General features: G+C 36.9%; 1 protein-coding gene across 8 annotated transcripts; it reads left to right on the top strand.

The window, feature by feature from the left end:
- The first annotated feature begins 12 nt into the window (after nucleotides 1-12).
- LOC139150852 (dehydrogenase/reductase SDR family protein 7-like) lies at nucleotides 13-17098 on the top strand. Of its 8 annotated transcripts, none has more exons than XM_070723267.1 (7): nucleotides 13-86; nucleotides 2041-2252; nucleotides 2896-2999; nucleotides 12258-12477; nucleotides 13544-13636; nucleotides 14282-14434; nucleotides 15238-17098. In XM_070723267.1, the coding sequence occupies exons 2-7, from the start codon at nucleotides 2096-2098 to the stop codon at nucleotides 15438-15440; spliced, it is 930 nt and encodes a 309-aa protein (XP_070579368.1). In that variant the 5' UTR covers nucleotides 13-86; nucleotides 2041-2095; the 3' UTR covers nucleotides 15441-17098. The 8 variants fall into 8 exon arrangements, with proteins under 8 accessions (XP_070579368.1, XP_070579371.1, XP_070579370.1 ...); XM_070723270.1 differs by lacking the exon at nucleotides 13-86 and adding an exon at nucleotides 248-423; XM_070723269.1 differs by lacking the exon at nucleotides 13-86 and adding an exon at nucleotides 257-439.
- Nucleotides 17099-18646: the final 1548 nt, after the last annotated feature.

Below are 18646 nucleotides of genomic sequence, written 5' to 3'. Positions count from 1 at the left end.
ACTGCGCACCAACTCAATGCGCATACAAACACATACCAAGCGAAGGTTTCCGCTTCCGGGGTCACTTTGCGAGGAAGATATCACAAGTAGGTTTCACGCTATTTTGCCGAAAATCTCGGTTCGCAAGAAAAGCGTTGTACATCGCAAAAACAACCTGCGATATAGAGTTGTGTCCGATCGCGCGTGAGATAGCAAAAATCAAACAAAGAACACAGGCATTCCCTTTTGACAGATAGGGGCTTGCACGTGCACCATGTCGAGTCGTGACGTAGACTCGGTAGAGGTAGCACGCAGAAAGAGAGGTGCGGCAGATGACTGAAGGGTGACCTTGCCTTGGTCACTGCGGAGCTGGTGCTTAGCAACAATAATATGACGCAATGAGGATGGAGTGGTGATTCAAGGGATGACTTGTACGAAGGCCATGTTCGTAATGAGAAAGGCAACGGCAGTAACTACTACAAATGAAGTGTTTTTGAGCTTGACGAATTTGTCAGTTGTCACATCACCATCAAAAGATGGTGAAGATGGTCATGCTTGAACAGCAACACGTATGATGTGAATGCTTTTGTTGATGTCCAAGTCAGAATATGTAGATTGTGAGAAATACCATAAAAGTTAGATGACATGGTCTTAATTACATTGTACAAGCAAATCTATGAATTCAGAAACAACTATATTGGGACAGTCACACCAGTCATGTTGATAATTATAGCAGATTACCCAATGTTAGGAGTAGCTCATGTTATGATTTGAAGATATTTCCCAAGTGTGAAGGTTTGTCATGCGCAATAAGAGTGCTGAAAACCAGTAGTGGTTCGTGAGTGTATAAATGAACAAACTGGCACTTAGCAATATCATATTTGTATGTAAACGTGATCAGCAGTTTTCTGCACATCAGCAAAGCACAGTATACTGATTTGGAGGGTTACGGTATTAGCATCGTTTGGACTTGAGGTTTGACTTTTTACTGGGTGATAATCTCTTGCTGAAGTGTATGTATCATAGACACCAGATTGTGAATTATGCGTAGCATGGTTAAAGGCGCAATAGTTGCAACTGTGCATGAGTGATATTGTTGCCATCCATCATAGACTGGAGGGAATGTCCTAGACTTTGCAAACATACATTAAGCTTGCTTAATTGTAGTATGAGGACTGATAGATAGTACTATTTTGGGCACTGCAAATTGGTACAAAATTTTCCCCAAAATACAGTTCTATCTGCATGGACTTATGTTCATAAATTGCAGCCCTGTATGCATGAGGGCTCAGTAAGTGAGGTATTGGACAAGCCACGGGTCAGTCCAATAAATCTCTAAACCCTCATCCATACAGGGCAAGTGTATAACCTATCATTATACACCTTCCTCCATTAAACACTCATCTTACTTCATTTGGGTGTAACTTTTTGGGTTTAAAGACAATTGTCCCATGACTTGAATTGAATGCATGATGACTGAAATAAAATTTTCACAAAATTCATGCACAGAACCTTACAGCAGTTATTGGTACAATACCATCCACTACTCTGAAGGGATGTCTCCAAGTATTTAACTTGTTTTCTATTTTCTCCATTTGGAAATAAATTTATTTAGACACAGTTTACTGTCACATGTTATAATCATATTTATTTAACATAATACTGCTACTTCTACAGTGCATCAATTAATTACATCATGTTGATGTTGTATTAATCTGCAGGTCAGAAGTCAAACATGCCTAACACATATCGCTGTTATTGGAATTTTGCCTAAAACAAGCTTTTCCCAAAAAGTAATCCAATGGCTTTTAATATTCTTATGAAAGTTGTGGATTTGTTCAAATAATAATGAAATTAGCCTATATTAGTATTTTTGGCCAAATTTGTCGAAACAAGTTTGAAACGGCTTGTCAGATAATGCTGTTGAAAATTGATTAGAAATTAAGTTGTCTAGTTTAGAGCAGTTTCTGCAGACAAGCCACTTGCTACAGTCATTGCAATGCTGTACCTCTCAATTTACCCGTATTTCAAATAACTTGACTATTTTTTTCATTCTCACAGCGGTTTCTTGTAAATTGTGTCAGAACTACAACAGCTATCAGACCACTGTTATACAATGAATGATCTCACTCCAGCCGCAGCGCTTGCAGCCATTGCTGTTGGTGGCCTTGGATTATTATGGTTACTACGACGAATTCGTTATAAACAAGGTTTGGAATCGCTAAGAGACAAGGTAGTCTGGATCACAGGTGCAAGTTCAGGTGTCGGGGAATGTAAGTGATAAATCAGTATACCCGTGTCACATACATTTTGCAAACGAAGTGCCATCCATAATTCACCTCCATTCACTCTGCCACTCTCCATTCTTACTTTGTACGAAAGTATTGACAAAGTCTGTAAATTATCGTAAATGACAGAATATGTAGTGTATTGAATGTAGAAAACAAGGCCAAGGGAAGTAAATTCTTTGTTTTATATCGACTCAGAATTCTGAAAGGGAATGTTGGTAAGCGGTAGAAAAACAGACAGAAAATTTAACACCAAATCAATTGGTCTTTAATCAACAGGTTTCTCACACAACATGCACATTCTTTAACGATATACTTCTAGAGGATACCAATTTACATCACCACATGGTTCAGTGGTTGTATTATGTTGTAAGTCATGGCTTGGTTGTGCAAAAGAATATCACCAATGATGGAAAAGTCTGCAAGTATTGTTAGCTGGTTTTCTTGCCAACAACTCAGAAAACCTATACACGCAGATACAAAACAAAGAATTTATACTGGCTCGTTATTTATATTGCACAATTATTTACTAAGATAAGGTCTGCTACAGGCAAGCCTCAACTAACTCACTGGTAATCATTGTCACATTATAGTAAAATGAATTACACAAGCTTGTTGCATGTTACAGCATGTGCCCATGGATTCTACAAAGCTGGTGTCAAGTTGATCCTGAGTTCAAGGAGAAGTTCTGAACTTGAAAGAGTTAGAAATGACTTGTGTGCCCTGAAATTGGTAAGTTAGAGTTCATATTCCACCATCAGGTCAAGTTGGTTAAAACTATTGAGGCAGAACATGTCTTGTATGGTGCATTTTAACAAAATATTGAACATTTGGAGGGCTCTGAAAACATAGATACTGTAAACATGATTTTTTACAGACTAGAGCTGTTGTAACAGGTCAAACCACTGGGTGAAAATACATGTGGTTTTGGCTCAATACCGCTTTTGACTGACTTGGCAGATGGGGAAGTGATACTGTCTGGCATCAAAAGGGTTCAAAACAGGAAAAGGTCAGAGACATGTATAGACATCAGATACCTATTTTTAGCTCACATTTGGTATATACCATAAATACCAAAGGGAGCTTATATAATAATAATGATAATAATAATAATGATAATAATAATAAAGCTGGGGGGCCTTACGTAACTGCCAAGCATGCTACACGTGTGACAGACCAGCTCTCCACATTTTCATCGAAAACGCTGTTCATGACCTGGTTTTTGAGATATTACCGAGTTTGAAAGGTACAACATATTACCAAGGCACTTTGCCGTGAAATGGGAATCTCTACAGCTCAATATCGGGCCAAAATAGGCACTTTTGGAGGAGGTAACCCGTTTCGCCACACTAAGTCATTCAAGATGGCTACTCTCACTGTACCGCTGATGAACTGCCACATGTCACTGTCCATCAAGCTGTGTCTTGTATGGCTTCTGGTGGTTGCAGGTGACGTAGAGCGCAATCCTGGGCCTCCAAGATCTAAACCTGATTTGGCTACAAAGGATGACATTGTTGGGATTCATGAAAAACTTGATAAAATAATCACCGAATCAGAATTTGTTCACCAAAAGTTAGAACTGTTACAGAATCGAATGGACGGCATAGAGGACGATATTGCAGAACTACGTGACAACTTACAAAATAATTCAACGAAACTTGCCGACATAGAATCAAAACATGAAGCCTTTGGTGGGATTACCTCGACGTTAGACCAATTAAGGAAAGACAACTGTGTTCTTCGTCGTGCAAATGACGACCTAGAAAATAGAAGCAGACGAAACAACCTGGTGTTCTATGGTGTTAGTCAAGAAGAACCAAACGAGACCTGGAACACGTCGGAAGAAAAGGTAAAATCCATTCTATCAAATAACCTTGGCATCACTGATGACATTGATTTTGAGAGAGTTCATCGAATTTCCAACGCGCCAGAAATCCGTGGTTCAAAGCCAATCATTGCCATGTTTACACGCTTCAAGGACAAGTCCAGAGTTTTCTCGGCCGCTAGCAAGCTGAAAGGCACGGACATAAGTATCGGGGAAGACTTTTCTAAGCGAATACGAGCAATTCGGTCTAAGCTACTGTCTTTTCGTAAGTCACTCCTTGATGATAATCCATCTTTGAAGATACAAGTACGCTATGACAAGTTGACATACGTCGATAATAACGGACAGAGGAAAACTTACAAAGTTAATGAAGAAACGGGTCAGATCGTTGAAATTAAAGAACCAGTACGGTAGGGGTGTGGCCAAGGCCCTGTGAACTCTAGCTTATCAATATTAACTTGGAATATACGAGGTTTGAAGCAAAAACTAGGTAACAGTGACTTTATTTCTTTGTGTTCAAAGTACGATATTGTAGGCTTACAAGAAACATTTTGTACTGAGAGCGACAATCTTGATATTTTACAAAACTATGTTGTATTCTCATCACCTGCCAAAAAACGTTTTGTCAAAGGTAGACCGAGTGGTGGATCTGCCCTCTATATTAAGAAAAATATTGCTGATAAAGTGAGCAGAGTTAATGTTGATATAGATAATTGTATATTTATCAAGCTACATAAGAGTTTATTTCTATTTGATAGCGATGTAATTTTTGGTTGCTGCTATTTACGACCAGAGTCCATTCTTGATACCATTGACACTCTGGAAAATGATCTCATTGCCATGAAAAGTAATTTTCCTGATAGCCTCTTTATACTTGGAGGCGACTTCAATGCCCGAACGGGTACAGACGATGATTTCATTTTTGACGATTCGCTGTCTTTTCTACCCATTGATACTGATATGTATAATTCGTCAGATTTTCATGCACCTAGAAATTCGAAAGACACATTGGTAAATGAGGCGGGAAAAGCTCTCCTTAACATCTGTCGCAATTTTGGCATCCACATTGTTAACGGGCGCACAGCCAATGATATTGAAGGTAATATTACCCATGTATCGTCGACTGGTGGCAGTGTTATAGATTATGTAATTATGTCATCAGACCTTTTCAGTTATGTTAACCATCTTGAAGTCCTCCCTCGTATCGAATCAGATCACTTTCCTATCACTTGTCATCTTAGGTCTAAAAATATCCATACACAGAAAGCAAACTGTCCAGTTGGTACTGTTTCAAATTCTATAGTTTACCGTATGACTGAGAAATGTAGAATTCATTTCAGTGATAATTTACGGTCTGCGTCTGTGCACAATCTGCTGGAAGATTCAAAAAGGGCATTGCCAAACATAAGTCGTTCTATTCATATCCTGAATGACGCTTTAAAGGTAGCAGGTGCAGATGGGCGCATTCAGACGAGCTCTCAGAAGAAACAAACGACTTTTCAGCCACCCTGGTTTGGTGTTCTTTGCCAACAAGCTAAAAATAGCGTTTATGATAAGTTAAAGTTGTTTAGACAACTGGGTTGCTCTGATTCACTAAATCAATATAAAACTGCGAAAAAATCCTTCAGACAGATTTGCAAGAACTGCAAGGCAAACTATCAACAGTCTGTTCGAAATCGCTTTCGAGAGGCTGCATTAAATAATTCGGGTGAATTTTGGACCATTTTAAAGTCAGTGACTGGCCGTAAGAAAAGTTCTACGAGTGATATTGACATCCAGACATGGTTTCAATATTTCAGTGATTTGTACAGAAAATGCAACGATTTAAAGTCGGGAGATTTGGAGTTCTTGCAATCTGTCGAAGATCAATTGGCTAATTATGTAAGCGGGGATGGGCCAGAGGAGATCGTTCATGATACAAATGACGTTTTAAATACTCCAATAACTGAGGATGAAGTGTTAAAATGTCTGAAAAAGCTGAAATCTGGGAAAGCGCCCGGTCCAGATGGCATACCCAATGAGTTTTACTGTTCTGCTGCAGATATAATTTTACCAGTGCTTGTAGAATTATTCAATCTAATTTTCGACTCTGGTATTTTCCCTTCAGAATGGTCCTCTGCCATTGTGATCCCATTATTCAAAAAAGGAGACACAGGGGACGCCAATAATTACAGAGGTATTTCCCTCCTAAATGCTCTTGGTAAAGTCTTTACCGCAGTCCTCAATGTTCGTTTAACCACATGGTCAGACAGTTCAAATATAGTGTCAGATTGCCAATCAGGGTTCAGAAAGAATCATAGTACTGTTGACAATATTTTTGTTCTGCACTCTATCATTCAAAAATATTTAAGCATAAGACGCGGTAAAATTTACTGTCTCTTTATCGACTTTTCCAAGGCCTTTGATAGAATTAACCACTCTCTTTTGTTATATAAACTTTTGTCACTGGGTATGAAAGGCAAAATGTTTAAAATTTTGCATTCTATGTATAGTGGTATCAAGTCTTGTGTGCGGGCTGGTAATGTATCGTCTCAGTATTTTGAATGCCCAGCTGGTGTGAGACAGGGATGCATTCTCAGTCCAATACTATTTAGTTTCTTTATTGAAGAGCTCAATCATATGTTCATGTCATCTGGTCAAATGGGTATTCAGCTGACACAAGAGATATGCGACCTTTTTGACCTCCTGTATGCAGATGATGTGGTAATATTTGCCGATTCGATTAGAAATCTCCAGCGTCTAATTGATATTCTTTCTACATTTTGTACAAAATGGCGTATGGAGGTTATCTCGACAAACGAAAGTTATGATTTTTCGAAAAGGGGGTCATCCCTCCCGTTTAGAAAAGTGGTATTTCCGTGGTGAAATGCTTGAAATAGTCTCGTATTACAAATACTTGGGTCTTCTTCTTTCTTCAAGGAATAGTTGGTCGAAAGCGGTGTACACTTTAGCTTATCAAGCCAGTAAGGCTTTGAATATATTGTCCGCATCCAGACGGAAATTAGATTTTCTGGATATTAATGTTCATTTTAAATTATTCGATGCAATGATAGTACCAATTTTATCATATGGGGCAGAAATTTGGGGATTTCAATATTTTGAGGTTTTAGAGAATGTACAGAGGAGGTGGTGTAGGCTACTGTTGGGAGTACCTAAACACACTACTACAGAAGCAGTAATGGGAGAATGTGGACGTCTACCTATCTATTGTATCACCTTAAAACGCTGCATCGCTTACTGGTTAAAACTCCTCGAAATGCCACCCCATAGAATTCCAAGACAGGCATATTTGATGCTGTGTAATTTAGACAGCATGGGTAGAAATACTTGGGCAACTTCTGTAAAGGATATTTTATTTTCTTTCGGATTTGGGTTTGCCTGGGTTTCACAGGAAGTTGGTAATAAAAATCACTTCCTGCACATCTTCGAAAATAGAGTTAAAGATGTATACAAACAACGCTGGCTCGAAAAGGTTTCAATGAAACCCAAACTCCGTACGTATATACAATTCAAAAGTTTACTAGAGCCTGAGAAATATCTGTACCTTCGTTGTAATCACCAAGCTATCCGAATGTTTACATATTTTCGCTGTTCAATACTTCCTCTTGCGATGGAAGAGGGCAGGAGAGATAACATTGCTCCAGCTTTTAGATTTTGTAAAATTTGTAACACAAATACTGTAGAAGATGAATACCACTTTCTTGTAATCTGTCCACTGTACAATAGTTTGAGACTTCGTTATTTGCCAAAAGATTTGTTTCTGGAACCAAATTTCTGTAAATTTATAACGTTTATGAGGTCATCTCTTTCAGATGACCTACTTAGTCTTTGTAATTTTGTCCACAGAGCTTTCAGACTTCGAGAAAAAGCTGTAATGTACGTTTACTCACAGTGATGTGATCTGTGTACGTTGTCAGTTGCGAGTCTATTTATAGTCTTTTCTGATATATTCTGTGATTCACTCAACTCATATTTTTTGTAGTATTTTTGTTTTGGAAAAAAAAAAATCCAATGTACCCCCTTTGCATATGGGCCGGAGGCCTTGAAACGCAAATAAAAGATTATTATTATTATTATTATTATAATGATAATAATAATAAATACTTTATTGATCTCCGTAGAGAAATTACAATATGCTAAGTCGGTGGCATTTGTATGTCTGTACATATATGTGTATGTATGTCTGTCCACATCAAAAACTCAAAATTATACCATCTCAGTATTTGTTGTACTGGTTCATCCAGGGGTGGAGATGTGAATTTGTCAGAATGAACATGTCAGTGTCAAAAATATGCAAATGAGGTAAAAAAAAAAGGCAAATCCTGGAAATTGCCAAAGTTCTGTAACCCCAGGTCAGATTTGGTTGAAACTTGGTATGCAGGTTCCTTAAGGTGGCACTGCATGAAAAACTGCATTGTTTTCCAAATGTCACTTGTTTACATAAATGGGTATGTCTTATACTGGCCGTCATTATGACAAATGTGTCTTGGAGGAAACGTTTACCAATCATAAAAAACCCACACTTTCCTGAGAAAGCTGGCAATTTCAATGTTCTGCGTTTGTTTTTGTTCAGTTAGTGAAGATAACAAATTGTCATTTATCATAACCATTTCTGTCCTGAGTCGTGATTAGCATGGATTATGCGAAATGGTACTTAGAGGTTAAGTAAAGATTAGCAATAAAAAGTAGCAGCATATCTTTATTTCTAACTGTGAAGATGATCGGTATTAAAGACTGCCAAGTGCAATTGCAAATCAGAACTGTGAGAAAGCGGAAGCCTGAAGATATGGAGGGAGAGTGAATGTTGAACGCGTATATACCGGGTGGCAAAATGGTGCCATTGAGCCCAAGACAGAGACAGAATCTAATGAACTGTCTGATTGTTTTAACATTGATTTGAATGATCGCTTTTATTGTAATCTGATCACATGGCAACAAGTTATTTTCAGCTGTCACAACATTCTAGCATTCATGCACATGGAGCAGACCTCAGTCGCTTGTTGTTCAATACATGGCTAAGGGTGGCTGTATGCATTAGAAAAGTGGGAAGTTTGGAAACAGAATTTTCAATTCTTACAACAGCAGTGGCACATTTGAAAGTAGCAGTGCTCTGATTGGCCATCTACTGTCAGTCCGCGATCACTTGAAACATTTACGTTCAGATATGCTGAACGAGCCAATGAGTGTGCGGCAGCTATTGTTAAAAAGGGTTCCCTTGGAAATCATACCCCAAAATGCACAGAAAACCAATTTTGATTCCAAGAAGATAGCAGGTAAGAATCATGAGATGTAGTGGAAGCCATTGATGATGGTTTTTGAATAAATTGTGCCTGTAAGGGAAATCAGTCTCCAAACTCGGCGATACATGTTTATCATGGCCATTTTGTTTCCCAACTTCCTTCTTTTCCAATACATACATGTCTTAACCACAGTGTAGTGATCATGATGCTTCTTATACAAAGCATGTTAGCACTTCACAATATAGTGATTAAACTTGAAGATTCTGTCACTCGAGGGCACTTCTTTCTTCATTTCCTTTTACGTGGAACTGCACATCCCTCTTACGTAAGAGAATTGCCCCAAGTGACATGTCTTCCCATCCATCTAGATATGTACGATATTTAGTTCTATCTACTGTTTTACTTCATGATTTCAAACATAAAATCTGGCAATGAAAGGTACAGTTGATTCTACTGTGAATATTCCATCTCCCTGTCAATTACATGCATATGCGATAGGCAATATCAACATTGAGGTGGTGTTCTCAGGGGGCAGAGTGCCCTCCAAATAACATGATCACTGAATTTTCTATAATATCCAAGAATCTGTGGTATGTCAGTAGCAGTACCGTATGTGTACCTGTACATATAAATGAGACTACACAGTTGCTGTGCTTGGCCATAATAGATTTCTGACCAAGCACCAGTGCAGAATGACAATGCAAGATCTTGCTTTGTTGCCAGATACAAACAACAGTGCTTTTCTGCATAATCTCAGTTGATATTTCCAGTGCAGTTTAATAAAGAATATATTGATTCAAACAGAAATCAAACTGATATTGCATAAGGGCAAGACAAGACACTGTGATTCATGCTGCATCTGCCATAGGTTCCATGAACACATGGAAAAGGAGGGTGTTCAAACAGTCTTAGTGCAGGACCAATACAATATACCATAGAAAACTATCTTTTTGCAAGTCATATTGGTACACCATACAGTACAGAGGTAGCAATACTCATTTTTCAAGGGACAGAGTAGATGTCTTTTGTATTTTAATAATGCATTGTTTAGAAGGGTCAGCAGTGCTGATCAGCAGGCTGAGATAGTGTAAACAACAACATTTGAGATCCATTCATAGAAAAAAAAGCAATAAAGAAAAGAACGTTTTGATGTCTGCAGTCTTACCAGAAATATACTCTGATGTGAAGCCAACCTGGCTCCAAGCTGTGCTTTTCAAACATGCCATTTAGTTTGTGCAGGACATTGCATGCATGCTAACTACAAACCACAGCCTAATCTGTACAAATGTCCCCAATTTTTTTGAGATAGTTATACAAACAATAGAACTCTCATTGGTGGTGTGACTGAAGTAACAGCTATGGCCCACCAGTGTCAATTCCAGGACCCTTGTACTAGGTTAAATTTAGTAAAGTACGGTATGCACGATAATAAAATTAACAAATTTGTAGTGGTACACCATGATTATATCAATGCTCAAAGTATAATATGCCAATAATTGTTCTGAATGGACAAGAACTCACACTGACTGTGGTGAACTAATAAATGAAATATAAAAGGGCCCCTCAACTAGCATAGAAGGTTTAGTGCTAAAACAACGGGTGTTTAGATAATAGAGAAATTCAGCATCAGAAGAAATTAAGTGTAGAAAGGAATGGTTTGATCAGAAGAAATTAAAGTGAAATCATGGCGATAATTAACTAAATATCAGCATGAACTTTTTGAAATTTTGTTTTCAGAACTGCCTTGTTTAAACACTTCACCATACCAGCATTGTCAATTTTTGTTGTCAGCTTCACTCCTTACTGCTGTAGCTCAGTACAAATACTACTCAAACACTACCCTCTACACTATACTCAGTACAAATACTTATTCTCAGTGCTTAGTCCAGGGTTCTGGATTTCTGTCCAAAGGCTATCATGAAATGCTGATTTTTAGCTACTATAGACTATAGTCTATAGAAGCTATTAGGATGGTTCCCTTTTTTGATGCGTAAACCATGAATTAAACAACTTTACAATCCTGCAACACATACTGTGTATATTGATCTAATATAGCATCAATAACGCCTCTGCAGGCTGGTATACTGTACATACTCAATCTGTACATGCCTAGCAATTCATGATATCCATTGTACATTGTCCACAAATCTTATGTATACCTCTCTACAGTGATGTACATTATGTATACACCATCGTGGTTTTTTTTCCATGTTTGGTTACTGACACCATTGTATTACAATAGGTGAACGTTAATTTGCATCCAATAGATGACCAAGTCTGTGGTATTTTGCATGTAGCAAGTTACACACACAGTAACACATACAGAAGTAAAACAAATAAGTAAATATCATAGCTGTGTCTTGAGCATTTCTAACTGATGAGGTGTATACTTAGTGAACTGAAAATCTTGCCAAACAGCTTAGGCACCGTAAATTAATTTATTTGTTTGCCGTCTGCCTGCTGATAGGTTTTCAGAGAAAATTAAAAAAACAAACAATGTTAACACTATTACAAATAAAAATATCATTTTTCTAAAAGAAACGAAATTGAAATCGAGCTTATGTTAATGCACTTGTGTTTTTTGTCTGTGTTTGTTTTTTTCCCTGGCTGGCTGGTCAGAAGTTTTTCAAAAGTCCAAGGACTGCAAACAAAGAATTTTCTTTAAGTGGCCTCAGAGATTGTAGCATACACCCACCCATCACGTCATACATCTGACACTGTCTGTGTTCATGGACAGGTTGAAGAACTTTATGGTATTTCATCATTCCCTAACCTCTGTGATACACACAGATATTGATCTGTTCTTTATGGTCAAGAAAGCAGGCTCCTGTAAACAATATAATGGTCATAAAATCTGCTTACAGACAGCATCTGCGGTTTTCAATATGAACTTACATGCATCTATTTATGATTTTTTTATCTTAGACAACTCCAACTCATGTCCCAAGAATCCTTCCTCTTGATTTGGCTGATGTCAAGAGTCTTGAGAAGAAATCTAAGGAAGCCATCAGTTTCCATGGCAACATAGACATCCTCATCAATAACGGTGGTATCAGTTTCCGCGGCACTGCTGTGGATACAACACTTGACGTGGACAGGAGGTTGATGGACGTGAATTATTTTGGTGCTGTTGCTTTGACAAAAGGTTTGTAATTGCACACTCTTTACCACAACATTGTTAGAAATGTAAGCCAAGTGGTCTGTCCAGTTTTCAAAATTAGCTGTATTAAAAACAATAATGCAAAGAAACATGATATGGTACTAATTATGCAGGAAATTATTTTCTATTGCTGTAAATATTATATTACAGCAAAATATAACTGACCATAGTTTAGGTATTTTCTCAAGTTGTTACATTGAATAGACTATTTTGAATTATAATTTTGAATTATTTTTTATGTATAGAGTATATGTTGCCATATGATTATATAATCTTACAAAATCATCTACCATGAATAAGGAATGCTTGTGTTACCTGGAAACTGTAGCTTCCAGTGTTCAAGATGTCTGATTTATTGGAATTCCTATAGAGCGTGTGGTAATTGTGACCTCTGGCCAATACATGTATTATGAACCATATTCTAGTATGTTAGAATACCCTTGTGTGTTAGCATCACTGTACATCAGCTTGCCAGGCATATTGCTTTAGTACTGTTTTTTAATCCCCAGAGTTTTTTGAACTCCAGCATTTGATCAACCTCAGTATTTTGAGGAGATAATGTACGCCTTCTAGCAATGTTCTACTCATTTCAAGCATTTTATTGTTCCAAATATGTTTGATGACTTCTTAAAACCTTCGCAACTCAAGCAATTGTACTCTTGCTTTGTTGTTGTATACTTGATTTGACAAAACAGATAGGCCACATTAAAAGAGATAAATGTTACATGTTGGTACATCCAGGAGATCATTAAAAGCTTGGAAATTTAACAGATGTTCTGTGACATTGTGACTTTTGATCACAGTTGCGTTAACATTTGATCCGAGACAGAAAGCAAGCAGACATGTAGAAACATACCATCAGTAATGATAAAACTGTTCTACGTGTCGTTCATTTACAGTCCGTGGTAAATGGCAGACTCCCAAATGTAGACAGCTTCATCCAAAGTAGACTTGCAAGTACAATATTCATTTTGTCGTTTCAATTGTTCAATCAAAAGAATATGTAGAACCATGTTACTAAATAATGCTCATTGATGAATTGAAATTCCAGGTGTTCTACCATGTATGTTATCCAATGGCAGTGGTCATATTGTAGCTGTTAGTAGTGTCCAGGGCAAGATGGCTATACCCTTCAGAACAGCATGTAAGTTCTAACAGTTTTTTTTGGTCAAGCAAAAATGGACAGAAAATACTACCAGCTTGGTCATTTTTTGTTTCTCTCATAAATGGATACCATATGTGATTATGGAAATATTCATAATTCCTTGGCGAATGTGTAAATTTGAATCAGTGTTGAATTACGTAACATGAACTATATTTGCAAACAGAACTACAATTAATATGTAGCACTTTCATGACCCCAATATGACCTTACATCCTTACGTTGCAGTTGCTATGAATCCACCATTTCCTTAAACAATCTGTTACAGCCTACCATATGAATTCTATATGAAATTGCCAATGCAACTTAGTGTTATGCAAATATTTGCAATTGTCAACGTTGAATTTTAGATGCAATACCCTTCTGAAAATACAGTAAAACCTGTCTAAACTGAAACCTTTAGGGACTGAGAAAATTGTTCAGTTTGGAGAGGTGTCTGGTTCATAGAGGTCCTTTAACATAGAGTTATATTGGAATGGGACTGGGAAAAGGGTACAGTTTAGACAGGTTTCAAGTTTAGACAGGTTTCATTCTACCAGAAGGTCATTTATTAAATAGTCAACGCTACCCCACTCTGAGATGACCCAATATCAACATTTTAAAACTTACTTTTGATTTTCCAAACAGACACAGCGTCGAAGCATGCACTTCAAGCATTCTTTGACAGTCTGAGGGCAGAATTGGCAAACCGAGATATCCATGTTACAATTGTTAGTCCAAGTTACATCAAGACAAATTTGTCACTAAATGCTGTCAATCCAGATGGCTCTAAGTATGGAAGTAAGTTACCGTACAGTATATAACCAGAACAACATTCTATACTGGATATTACTACTACAGTTCTGTACATTTTTTTTGCTTTACTATACTGAACATTAAAGTTCTTAATCTTTACTTTTTGTATTTTATTGCCTGAGGTCATGCTATGGAGGGCCAAACATTGACAAACATACAATTTAGGGTGTCAAAATACATATCAGGGCTGTAAATAATATGAAGAGTGATATTTGAATGCGTTACAATTCTTGCAGCCATGTTTTGAAGGCGATGAATCTGAATAATTTAATTATTCAGAAGTCCGTAGAACAGAGAGTTACAGAAATTGATACGAGATGTGATAAAAGCATGGACAAGTTGTTCTGTGGCAGATCTCCATGAATATTTTCAAATACATTCAATACATCGTAGATGAAAAGTTTTTTTCAACACATCGTAGATGAAAAGTTTTTAACGGCCAGAAATTTTTGAAGTCAGTGATAACAGAATGGATCAATGAATATTGAGCTATTTGATCAGCTAGCAAGTATGTATATCAAGCAGAATTATGTGTAAAGTAAAGGATATGGTGGAGTGTATTAACAAATATTTACAATTTTAAAATCTATCCCAACGAACACATGTCTCTGTAGCGTAATACTAATATGAAATATTATGTTCCTATGCATTTTTGCTGCATTATGTAAAATTGTGCCATAGTAGAAGAATTTTACTTTCAAATTTCTTAACCAAAGAAACAATTCTGCATAATTTATTTACTATTATTTTATTTTACATGTATTTTACATCAACTGTGTCTATTACAGTCATGGACTCAACCATTCAAAATGGCATGTCAACAGAATATGTTGCTAACAAGATACTGCAGGCAGTTGCCCACAAGGAAATTGATGTAGTCCTTGGACCAATCACCCACAAAGCTGCAATCTATCTTCGCACCCTGGTTCCAGGAATATTTGCCAAAGTCATGGAAGCCAGGGCCAAGAAGGGTATGGGGTCAGAAAACTGAAGTGGTAACTGATAACAGAGCAGAGATCTCGTCAATCATGAGAGAAGATGAACAATTGTTTTGAGAGGTTTCAATTCAAGAAATTGAAAATGCCAAATGTGAACAGCAAACAAGCATGGCTTCCTGTAATAAAAATGTGCAAATGACATGAAAATCCTAAAGTTTACAGCAATTGCACTAGCTCTACCAGCAGGGTGGATAAGAGTTAGACAACTGCATGTTCATGCAAATCACAATGCAAAACCGGAATTGATGAGAGTGATGTGTTTTACAGCAATGATGATGTAATCACAACGGAGGTGAGATTGAAAACTGATGATTTAATCATTCAAAGAGAGAGAGCAAGGAAGTCTTCAAGATTGTGAAGACATGATGTAGTGATTGTTGTACAAGATGGGCAACCTTGCTCAATTAAAAGAAGATCAATTCCGACAGTTTGATGAAATATGGATCAGATTTAGATTGATTCTAAAATGTATCAATGCAGCAAAATCATAAACAAGAGTGTTCTGAAAGCTGTGCACTTCCATACTTTCTACCAGTCATTCAAACTCACCAGTTGTTAATGATTGTAGAAATGTGCCTTTGAACTTGTGAAACACAGTGCAATCATTAACAGCCAACACTGAGACACTGGCTAGGGTTTCCTCATGTGTCCTGCATGCAATTCATTTTTACCATTGAATGGATGCCATGATATTGGTATGTGACTGTGACATGATGACAGGTACAAGCTGAAGGTATTGAAGTGCAGAGGTTGCCGTCAAATGAAATTTGCCCGGAAGATTTGGAAAAGTGATGATGACATGACAACCATGACAACAATAGGTTGGTTCTTTTTTCCCAACGGAAACTTGCATGGATACAAACAATTATTATCAAGAAAATAGCTTCAAAACCAACCTTCAGTCAGAATTATTTACACAAGAATGAAGATATTTTAATGTGTTTTGATTTTGCCAAAGTGAACAAAACTTTTTTGACTTTATACTTTGTACCGTGATTGCACCAGTAAGCACACACAGTGTCATTTAACATAGAGAAGCCTTCGGCAGCTTCAAGTCTTTTTTGGTCTTTTGTTAGTGAGTACTCGAAATGAACTCTGGTGATTAAAAGGGAAATAAGATGCATAATTTGTGTTTTGATCGTTTCACCCCATTTCTCTGTGTGGACCACAATGGTGAAAGGGTTTGTGCCCAAAATACCATGAATCCTTGCACATATTTGTAGTTACTGAATATACAACCAGTAGAACTTGTAACAGGGCAACACAAAATTCCAGTTTATTTGAAGAAAATGAAGGAATAGCCACAGCAGTCTTGTCTGTGGTTGGTCCATTTCTACATACTCCTTTATATAGAGCAATCTGTGAATTTCTACAACAGGTGCGTAAAATGTACAAGAACATTACATTTTCTGAAGCACTGAAATCAACCCAGAACTACAGTGTAAACTTAGCCTCGACTAACATTGGATCAGGTAAAGTATGCAGGGACTATTCAGATATGAAAAAAACTCAAATCAGTCTAGAATTATAGCAGTTTGTAGGGTCAAAGCTCCTTTCCAGTCTTCTCAGAGGCGGCTACAGCTGATATTTACAGAACATCCAATAGACTGCTTTTCATATCATGAATAAAGATTGGTTTTGGAAATTACAATTTGTGGCACTGACTTAATTGTTATGGTAAATGATCAGTATCAACAAATAATACATGTACTTCATTGTCCAACTATTATAATTACTGTATTTTGCATTGCAGAACTATTTACCTATAATCAAAATAAATGTCAGTGGTGTTTCATTACTGTACTGCATTAACAGTAATTGTATTCTGTGTATTGAGACAACATGAATTTTTAGCGATAGCCAAACGATGTAACTTTTGACGCATTTGGAATGGTCTTATATTTTGCAGTAAGCATTGCAAACTTCACAGAAAATGATACTCTTATCACCAGCTGTAAACTCACCAGATATGTTAGGAATGTACCATGAAGCATTGGCAATATACATACCGGTATATGTACAAATTTTCCCCCTGTATTCCTGATTCTACAGATTATTTTGTGATTTGTACTCTGGCAATGATTCCACAAAGTTGCCTATTGTTTCAAAGATATGTATACATTCAGATGGATTCTATACAAATTTACCAATTTCATTGCTCAGTTAATTTCAGAGTCCATATGCTCCTGGAAAGTCCATGAGAGTTTGCGACTTTTAAAGCCTCAAGTCCTGGAAAAGTCATGAAAACTAAAATTGAGTCCTAGGAAGCCCTTGAAAATTGATATTCCACCCACAATTTGAAAAAATAGCAAGATAATCAGTCATGATAGTGAAAAAATGAAATGTAAAATGGTATAAAAATGAGATATGTTTATATAGAAATCTGGAAATTTTGTGCCTCAAAAATTCCTTGAAAGTTGCTGTAAAGTCCTTGGATTGTATTTGACTTATTAATGTATGGACCCTGTAATTTGTTGCCTTTCAAGTGTGTAAAATTAAGATCCATAAGAACTGTAACATGAATACCTGGTAGATTTTCCATATTAATGATCTCAGACCAGCTGAAACACCATGGAAAAACTGTCTTAATTGTATGCCCACTTGATAAATTGGATTCCTTCACAGTATCTTAGTAACTCTGATCTAGATTTGAATTTGTCGATACTGACTTGATACATGCCTTCAACAAGAACACCTTAAATTTGGTGTTGCAAACATATAGGTTCATTTTTGGCATGTTTTCTAGAAAGTGCCAATACTTTGGGCTTTGAAAACATGTATGTTGTAATGCTGTTGAAACCTTGTATCCAACAGGATCTGTTTCTTGAATTTGTTTGATGGGTTGCTTGTATAGCCTCTGACATTAATGCAGTGTCAGTTGACAGCACAGATGTTGTTCAATCAAATCTCAAACGTTTTTTGTTCTATTACTTGCAGGGAAGATCATGGAACAGTGCTAAATAAGCTTATGGTGTATTTTAGAAACTTACAAATGCAGAGTATGCACCACAATAGAATTGTACCATCAATAGGTCTTCTAAGTACCAATGCCTCAAATGTACAATGTCTTTAAAAAAATCGCAGGAAATACAGGGACGTACATTGTATGATATATTGTATGTAAATATGACATTTTGTGGCAAAATTATGCCACATTTTAGAGCCAGGATTGCAGGTTATGAAAAAAACAAAACATACC

Source organism: Ptychodera flava, chromosome 15 (assembly GCF_041260155.1).
Source record: "Ptychodera flava strain L36383 chromosome 15, AS_Pfla_20210202, whole genome shotgun sequence".
NCBI classification, from domain to species: Eukaryota; Metazoa; Hemichordata; class Enteropneusta; family Ptychoderidae; genus Ptychodera; species Ptychodera flava.
Note: the sequence above shows the minus strand (reverse complement) of the source record. Positions and strands in the feature narration are given on the sequence as shown.

Coding starts and splice junctions, on each gene's coding strand:
- LOC139150852 (XM_070723267.1), top strand. CDS start 2,096: ATGAATGATCTCACTCCAGCCGCAGCGCTTGCAGCCATTGCTGTTGGT. Junction 2,253..2,895: donor AAGTTCAGGTGTCGGGGAAT/GTAAGTGATAAA, acceptor TGCATGTTACAG/CATGTGCCCATGGATTCTAC. Junction 13,637..14,281: donor TATACCCTTCAGAACAGCAT/GTAAGTTCTAAC, acceptor TTTTCCAAACAG/ACACAGCGTCGAAGCATGCA.